The sequence below is a fragment of the Mandrillus leucophaeus genome, unplaced genomic scaffold (genome assembly GCF_000951045.1).
Source record: "Mandrillus leucophaeus isolate KB7577 unplaced genomic scaffold, Mleu.le_1.0 Scaffold59, whole genome shotgun sequence".
Classification (NCBI taxonomy): Eukaryota; Metazoa; Chordata; class Mammalia; order Primates; family Cercopithecidae; genus Mandrillus; species Mandrillus leucophaeus.
In genome coordinates, this window is record NW_012106363.1 from 4430161 (window position 1) to 4439345 (window position 9185).

Here is a 9185-nt window from a genome sequence, read left to right on the forward strand (position 1 = left end):
CCTCTTTCCCGGAGCCCTAAGGCTCACCTTTCCTCAGTCTTAGCCGCTATACAGGATAGGCACGTGCATTTAGCCCCAGGAAACTACAGCTCCCAAAAGGCTTTGCGGCAACATCGTCGCGGTGATCACCAAAGAAAAAACACTTTTCTTCGCGGGCCCGCCGCTGCATAGCCTTTTGGAAGTTGTAGTTCATCTGTTAAGAGCCGTGGAACCAGGGTGAGGTTCTAAGCCACCCTTCCCAGAACTCGCAGCTCTCGTCTCCACCAATAGGAAGCCTGGATCTTGGAAAGCGGGCGGGGCAGAGGAGCGCATGTGCAGTATGCGTGGTTCGGGAATTCATGTGGAGGTCAGAGTGGAAGCAGGTGAGAATGGAGGGGGCGGCAAAGGCCAGTCTCTGGGCGTCTCTGCAGTCCTGTGCTCCATGATGCGCACTTTGGGCGAGGAGAGTGCGTGCGTGAGTCCGACTTGTGAGGGAGGGGAGAAGGGGCTGAGCCCGGGACGAGCCAGGGGTTGCTTAGAGTAAGGGAGGTGTCCATGGGGGCAGGGTGAGGAATAATCCAGAAGCCATTAGAAATGGAAAGGGCCAGGTGTCCCAGCCTTGGAGAAGGAAGATTTAAATGCACTGGATGAGATAAAGGTAGTCTCAGGAGTTGAGGTCTGGGAAGTAGGGAGGGAGGATTTGAGGCTGGAGCGGGCAACGACGGTGGGGCGGAGCGTTAGAAAGTTAGATGCTAGAGTGATTTCTAGTTAGGTCAACTGTGCTTATGCCCACCCCGCCTCAGCCCCACCCTCCCAGTTATTCCAGAACTCTTTGTCCCTGTGCAACTAGTTAGAGCCTTTCTCCCAAATGGGTTCTTAAGTTATCTTGGCCCCAGGATGTCATCCAGCTCCTGCTTCCATAAGAAGCAGGTCGTTCCTAATACACAATGTTGAGAAGCAGTATGGTGAGGAGGAAAGCTGTGTCTGCTAGCATTAGACTTTTGGGTTCTAATTCTGGTTCTACCACTTAATAACTGCAATCTCGGCTTCTCATGTAACCTCTCTGTGTGCCTCTGTTTCCTCTGTAGTAATATGCTTCATAGGGTAATTGTGAGAAGTAAACAAATTTCTTTTATTAGGCTACCTGATATAAGTGTTAGCTGTAATGGTTACTTTTTTGGTTGGCATCAACATGTAGCACATTTTTCGAGTTATTTTTTCAAACCATAATTGCAGCAATCCAACCACACAGCCTCTTTTTGGGGGCCTGCTTGTCCAGGAAATGAGAGGGTGGTTTAGTATGGTGCTAAGTTCTCTATGGATTTCAAGCCCATGCATTGTTTTCATTATTGAACCAAGTGTCCCAGACACCTTACTTTAAATGGTTGAGGAAAAAAAAAAGAGAAATCAGCCAGGTATGGTGGCTCATGCCTGTAATCCCAACACTTGGGAGGCCGAGGCAAGGGGGACACTTGAGCTCAGGAGTTCAAGACCACCTAGGGCAACGTAGTGAGACCCCATCTCTGCAAAAAAATGAACAAAATTAGCTGGGCGTGGTGGCTAGCTAATTTAACACTTCTGTGGACCCTGCTACTTGGGAGGCTGAGGTGAGAAGATTGAGCCTGGGAGGTCGAGGCTTCAGTGAGCTGAGATTGCGCCACTGCACTCCAGCCTGGGTGACAGAGCAAGACCCTGTCTCAAGAAAAAAGAAAGAAAAGAAACTGGGGGGGAAAAAAAGCAGAAGCATTGATAGTACACTTTACAAGCTACAAAGCATTATTAGGTATCCTTCAATGGATGATTTAGCACTTTCAGGAATGGGGAAATAAATAGCCTGGTTGAAAAGTGACTGTTGTGTGTCAGAGAGGGCCTTCTCTGAGGATTTGGCATCAAGTTTGATTGTATTTTGTTTTTATCCCTTTAGGTGTGAGAGGGTCCAGCAGAAGAAAACATGGCTGCCAAAGTGTTTGAGTCCATTGGCAAGTTTGGCCTGGCCTTAGCTGTTGCAGGAGGCGTGGTGAACTCTGCCTTATATAATGGTGAGGCATGGAGGGACAGTGGGTCACTGCACTTTCCTGGGAGATTTCTGTTGGTCTGCATAGCCCATGTGACACTCTTGATGGTAGCTGCTGTCGGTGAATATGTTTGTGGCCAAGAGGGCTCATCTCTTGCCATTTCATACCCTAGGACTGCACTGTTACCAGAGTCCCTGACCTTTCAGTCATAGGTTCTCTCAGAGCCTTTATTCAAAAAGAGCCTCCCAGCCCACTTCCCAGTTGGGTGTGTCCAGTGGCTCCTGTCAAGGTGAAGTGAAGCCGCACCACCCAAATGCTGCTGCGCAGTGTCTGGATTGCCCTGGCTATCTGAAATGGAGATCTCATTTGTTCTCCTCTTCTTGCATGTGGAATAACAGCAAAGGCTGCAGATCTGTTTGGGCGACCTTGTCCGGAACAGGAGCTTTTGCTCTGCTGAATTTGGATAGTTTCAGAAGAAATATCTTTGAGGTGCACTGCCCAGCTTTTAACAGTGTAGGAGGGGGGTTAAGCTGGGTTTGTGGAAGCTTCCTCATTGGTCAAGCAATGGATTTGACCTGACTGTATCTGTAGGACCCCCTTTAACTCTGACATTCTAACAGTTTCACATGCTGCAAAGCAGCAGTAGGTTGACCCATCTGGTGTGTGGCTGGCTGACAAGAGGAGCTTTACTTTCAGAGTGAAGATTTGGACCAATGATAAAGTTCAGAGAGGCAGCTGATTAGAAAAGCCTGCTTGGCTTATATGACACATCTTAGCAGTTCTGTGATCCTTTTGGCCACACCTGCCACTAGACAGTATTTGCCATCATAAATTTCTCTCTCTGCCAAGACAGCTCTATAACCCCTTAAAACTTTAGAGAAACAGAGCTATTAGGAAGAAAGAGTGGGACCTCCTAAATGTAGGATTCCCATAATGAGGGTGCTGCTTCTGGGAGCACTAGGTTACATTGGAGCCCCTTGGATATGTGGTAACTGGGAAGACCTCAGTGAGTTTTAGAAGTTTTGGTAGGTGATTCCTGGAAATATGTTGGTGGGAGTTCAGGGATAGAATGGTCATTCAGAAAATCAATAGCCAGTTCCCTCAAGGAGAAAGGATGCTAAGGAACAGATCCTATTTCCAATCCTTGGGGACATGTGGAACAGGAAGTGATTGCTTAGTTTTGTAGCTATTTAGAAGTCTCTAGAGACCAGGAGTTGGGGAAGACAGAGAGAAGAGGGGAGACTTAATAAGTGAACAGAAAGCACCAGGGCTCTTTCAAAGACATGATCCTTTTGTTTAAAGGATGAGAAGATTTTTATGACATGTCATTATCCTTTCTTCCTAGTGGATGCTGGGCACAGAGCTGTCATCTTTGACCGGTTCCGTGGAGTACAGGACATTGTGGTAGGGGAAGGGACTCACTTTCTCATCCCATGGGTACAGAAACCAATTATCTTTGACTGCCGTTCTCGACCACGTAATGTGCCGGTCATCACTGGTAGCAAAGGTGAGTCTTGCCTGTGGTTCAGGTAAAGTAGGGAGTGTGGAAGAGGTGCTCTGCTCTTTTGTGTTGCCAGAGCATCTGTGGGATACCAGGATCCAAAAGAGTTTGGACTGTACATCACAGGAATGACTGGACTACTTGCCCTGGAGAGTTCAATATGGAATCTTAGAAATATCCACTTATGGCTGGGTGCAGTGGCTCATGCCTGTAATCCCAGCACTTTGGGAGGCCGAGGCAGGTGGAGCACCTGAGGTCAGGAGTTCGAGACCAGCCTGGCCAATGTGGTGAAACGCTGTCTCACCTAAAAATACAAAAATTAGCCAGTGGTGGGGGGTGCCTGTATTCCCAGCTACTCAGGAGGCTGAGGCAGGAGAATCGCTTGAACCTGGGGAACGGAGGTTGCAGTGAACTGAGATCGTGCCACTTTACTGCAGCCTGGGCAACAGAGTGAGATTCTGTCTCAAAAAAAAAAAAAAAAGCCTGCTTCTAAACTTCCCACCTCTTTGGGATTTCTTTCTGTACTGTTTTGCAGTTGTTTTCAGGATACATTATGTACCTATTTCTAAAACTATTGATAGGAGCTTCCAGAGATCAGGGAGTTGTCGGTATTAATACATTGCCCACCTCTCTTGGTGCACAGTTCAGAGCTCTGTCTCATGGGCGCTTGGTCCATATTGTTGACGTCTGTAAGCAAGCCATGACAGTGCTTTGGCTCCTTGCAGGCCTGAATTGTCCAGGGGAAGGTATAATTCTCTCCCTGGATCCTTTAACTGGCCCAAGTAATGAGAAGCAGAACATAGATGGGTCTATTAACCTCTTATATGTGTTACACATTTGACAGAGTGCTTTTACGACTGTTTTTTCCTTCAGTTTTCCCTGACATTTCCTCAAGGCCCAGAAAGCAAATGAAATTGTCCCCATTCTCATAGACAAGGAAATAAGCTCAGGTTGGCTAAGGCTTAGAGAGGCCACATCATTAGTAAATAGCCCAGATCTTTGGACTGCTAGTCTAACACGGTTTCCACCAGACCCAAACTAACCTCTCCAAGGCTGACTCCTGACTTGGCCACAATCACCAGAGCTTGGAAAGGCCTCACCCTACAATTCTTAGCATTGGTCTGTCTATTGTCTTAAAATGTTCGGTGTTGCAAGCGTTACATGGCGCCTGGTAAACATATAATCTGAATTACGTGTATCTGAGGGCATTCAGGGGATACCAAAAAGCTGCTATCACTGAATGTTCTAAGAAATTATAAACTCTTTGTGATGCTCTGTTGGGTTCTCTGCCAAGGAAACCAGGCATACCTATTCCTTGCCCTCTAGGATCTTATAATCAGCAGATTTGCTTATAAATTGTAGCCAATTTGGAGCCAGGCACAGTGGTACGTGTCAGCTACTCAAGAGGCTGAGGCAGGAGAAATGCTTAAGCCCAGGAACTTGAGTCTAGCCTGGGCCACATAGCAAGACCTTGTCTCTAAAAATAAAAAATAAAAATTACCAGGCATAATGGTTCACACCTATAATTCTAGCATTGTGGGAGGCTGAGGCAGGTGGATCACTTGAGCCCAGGAGTTTGAGACCAGCCTGGGAAACATGGCGAAACTCCAGCTCTACAAAAAGTACAAAGATTACTGGGTGTGGTGGTATGTGCCTGTGTAGTCCCAACTACTTGGAAGGTGTAGGTAGGAGGATCAGTTGAGCCCAGGAGGTCAAGGCGGCTACAGTGAGCCTTGATCTTGCCACTGCACTTCAGCCTGGGCAACATGTGACCCTGTCTCAAAATACATAAATAAAAATTGTAGCAAATTGGAGTAGGAGAGGCCATATAAAAGACCACTTGTGGCTAGGCGCGGTAGCTCACACCTTTAATCCCAGCACTTTGGGAGGCTGAAGCAGGTGGATCACCTGAGGTCAGGAGTTTGAGACCAGCCTGACATGGTGACACCCCGTCTCTACTAAAAATACAGAATTACCTGGGCATGGTGGCGTGTGCCTGTAATCGCAGCTACTTGGGAGGCTGAGGCAGGAGAATCGCTTGAACCTGAGGTGGAGGTTCCTGTGAGCCGAGATCGTCCCATTGTACTCCGGCCTGGGCAACAAGAGCAAAACTCCGTCTCAAAAAAAGGAAAAATTAAAAAAAAAGCACTTGTTTTCCTACAGTGGTTTTTATTTTTAACTCCAGTGTTTGTCCCCTACCCTAAGATTTACAGAATGTCAACATCACACTGCGCATCCTCTTCCGGCCCGTCGCTAGCCAGCTTCCTCGCATCTTCACCAGCATCGGAGAGGACTATGATGAGCGTGTGCTGCCATCCATCACGACCGAGATCCTCAAGTCAGTGGTGGTGAGTGAACAGGGGCCCTTAGCCTCAAGCCCAGAGCACCCCCCCAGAAGGGTGCCAGGTGGCAGGAAGCGCTTGGCAGTGGGTTGGTTGGGATGTGGCTGCAGTTTCCTGGTTCCTTTTCTGCTTCCTCATTAACCTGACCTGCCCTTCTGCTCCTCCCTTTGAAACCAGGCTCGCTTTGATGCTGGAGAACTAATCACCCAGAGAGAGCTGGTCTCCAGGCAGGTGAGCGACGATCTTACAGAGCGAGCAGCCACCTTTGGGCTCATCCTGGATGACGTGTCCTTGGTAAGATCCTTCGGGAGACCGAGGGGAAGGGGCTGCAGTTCTCGTTAGGTGCCTGGCTCCATTTCTGGGCAGACACTATTAGGTCCCTGCTTCTGCTTTGCTAGATGTGAGACTTGAAAACACAGCAACATGTTGAGGCGAGGCAGTCTCTGTGGGTTTTTCAGTTGAGGGTTCTTTTGCCTTCCCCCTGCCACACACATTTTTCTTATGACCTCTGGTTGTATCCAGATAGTCCCTAACCACTAAATGTTTTACATTCTCCAAACTGTGTTACCCAGAAAGTGATGTCTTGTTAACCCTGTTTGACACAGGCAGAAACTGTCTGGTAGAGACCAGAGAACAGCTCGGTAGTCTTTATCCCTAGCACAGACCTCCCAGCCTGACCCCTGGGAGTTTCCTAACACTTACAGTCCGAAGCTCAGTGATGGAAGTTCTGGGAACCCTAGTGAAAGGTGATAGAGTGTAAACGAATGGTTCGATTCCCCCAGGCCTGGTATAGAGGGCAAGGGACATCTCTGAGGTGTAAGCTATCCTCTTGAGACACTATAGCTTGTGTGTTTATATGACATTGGATGTCATAACTCAGACAGAAAGCAATACAGGCAGGATAGCGTTTCAGGTTGAGGAGGGTGAGGGGAAGGGTCGTGTTTCTAGATTCTCTGGGAAAAATCATTTGGAGTGATTTGTTCGGGCAGTGAGGTAAAGTGCTTCCTGTTCAGTTCTCCCGTGCATCGCTAGGGAAAGGCACCGCTTCCCCCAGCATCTGTGCAGCTGTTTAAACAGCCACTGGACAACACCCAGTGCTAACCCCGGGGCACTGCTCCACCTTGCTCCGCCTGCTGGAACCCCCAGGGGCTTGGGGCTCCCTCTGCTGGCAAGAGGCCAGGCTGCAGCCATTCTGCAGGCCCTCCCCTGGTAATTACTGTGAACCTGAACACCTTGGCTGTGAGAAAACGCTGCGTAAAAACCTAAGGGAAAAGTTGGCATTTTACTAGACTTTAACCACATACTCCATTCTGGGGAAATGTGGGCTGACCACAGGAAACCCTGTCTAAGAGGTGTGAGAAGAAAATTAGGTTTCATGGGGAATTCGCTGCCCTCAGCTGGCCCTTTTAGAAATAAATTTTATTCCTTAATTATACATTTCATTTTTCATTTCTCAGGATCAGATTTTCTTACCCAAACTTTGACTGAGAGACTAGAAATGGATCAGGCGAAGTACAACAGCTGCAGTTAGAGTTCGGAGCTTAAACATTCTGGGAGAGAATGAGACCAGGATTTACTCATCAGGAGCAGTTCGGGGCTGCTTTTTTAAAAGCGGAGGCTGGGAGAGCGGAGGAAGTGAAACAACTAGAATCTGATGGCAAAACCAATGCTCTCCTCTTGATTCTTTTTCAATAAAAAGTAGGATGAATAAGTAAATTGCTCTAGGCTGGGCATTAGGAATGCTGAGGTCCCTTCCCATTGTTTGTGCTATGGTTAGGGACAGTCACGTCAGACCTGACATGATTAGGGAAGGTCTATGGATCATCAGACTTCTAAACCCTCAGCCCGACCAATGACTTTACCTGCTTTCTCTTTCTTTTAAACCCTTTAACAGAACCATTCACATTGGGAATAGCATGATTTGCGTTCCACCACCCCTCGTCCTCTTCCTGTTCAGTGGTGGAGCTGCTATGGGAAGAAGTGGACTGGTTAATCCATAAGCAGAGAGCATCAGGCTCTTGGATCCCTGGGAACCAGCAGCCTCCCTCGCTCTCAGGGGCCCCGTTTTGCATCTGGCCTTCCTTGGGCTTTGAACAAGGCATCAAAGGCCCTTGGAAGAGCGCTAGTCAGTGGCGGGGGTCTTAGAACCCACAGTTCTCCTCTGGGGAGGTGGTCGATTGAATAGATACCTTCTGGTGCCCGTGGGCCCCATCAAAAGCCCCAGGCGCCATTTGCTACATGAGGTTGCTCGCTGCACTGAGAGTGACAGAGTAATGTACAGGAGCAGTTGGGCAGCCAGAGATGCTGGGTGTAAACTCAGTTTGGATACAGATACAGAGATGGAAGAGTGTTCTGGCCTCACAGATGCCTTCAGCTGCTAGAGCCATTGCTGGCCTCTTCCTTCCAGCGGCCGTGGAGGCGTCCCAGCAGTGCTGTCTAAGCAATCACACTGCCTCATCTTGTGCTCACTCTCTCCCCTTAGACACATCTGACCTTCGGGAAGGAGTTCACAGAAGCGGTGGAAGCCAAACAGGTGGCTCAGCAGGAAGCAGAGAGGGCCAGATTTGTGGTGGAAAAGGTGAGCATTCAACCAGATGGCAGGAGCCTCTCTCCCCTTTCTCCTGCACTCAGCTTCCCCATTTGCTGGGTGGCCTGGAAATTCATCATCTGTCATCCCTTCTTCCGGGATAATCGGAAGGGGCTTGAAGGAATTGTACTTCTGCAATTGGTTCCAGAGTCTTCGGGGGCTAGTCAAGGATATGTGGAGTTATGTTCCGAAATCACCGAAGGGTAATTTTTCTTCCACTTCTCTGAGATCAAAAACACTCTCTTACAAATGAAAATGTTTCTCCTGGAGAATTTTCAGCTTCACTGAGAAGTCATTTTTAACCATAGTTACATAGTGAAAGCTGACAGCAAAAAAGATCAAACGTTGCACCAGATGTGCTTTCGTCACTGGATTTTTTTCTGGTGCTAAATCCATCCAGATGTGTCAAAGAATGCGATGGGACGCAGTGTATTTGCGTAGCAGCCTGGTCTTTCTGGTATTTGCAAAGATGTTTATTGTTGTCCCCCTCTTCCCACCACCAGTATCCCTAATTGGTGGGGAGATGGGGGCAGCAAGAAATAAAATGGGAAAAGAGGAATAGATTTAATTTTGGAGAATGAAAACACTGTGTGGGCAGGGACTTGCGTTGCTTTGTATCTTCCATAACTTCAGAGATTATAACAAGTCTAGTATAGTGCCTGGCGATAGTAGGTATACAGTAAATGTTTGTTAAGCAAATAGACGCAGGGCCCAGCCATTTCAAAATTGTATGTAATTTCAGGGAGTCTTAATACTGTCCT

General features: G+C 48.0%; 1 protein-coding gene across 4 annotated transcripts in view; it reads left to right on the plus strand.

Moving 5' to 3' along the window:
* The first annotated feature begins 305 nt into the window (after positions 1–305).
* PHB (prohibitin) overlaps positions 306–9185 on the plus strand; it is a 10824-nt gene continuing 1944 nt past the window's right edge. The window contains exons 1-7 of one of the 4 annotated variants that reach the window (XM_011999302.1): positions 306–362; positions 1904–2018; positions 3340–3501; positions 5701–5843; positions 6015–6056; positions 6097–6131; positions 8320–8333. In XM_011999302.1, coding sequence (XP_011854692.1) covers positions 1931–2018; positions 3340–3501; positions 5701–5843; positions 6015–6056; positions 6097–6131; position 8320 — 471 coding nt within the window. In that variant the 5' untranslated portion in view covers positions 306–362; positions 1904–1930 and the 3' untranslated portion in view covers positions 8321–8333. Of the gene's footprint in view, positions 363–1903; positions 2019–3339; positions 3502–5700; positions 5848–6014; positions 6954–8319; positions 8334–9185 lie in introns of those variants that run through there. The other 3 variants (XM_011999301.1, XM_011999303.1, XM_011999304.1) reach the window with 3 other exon arrangements.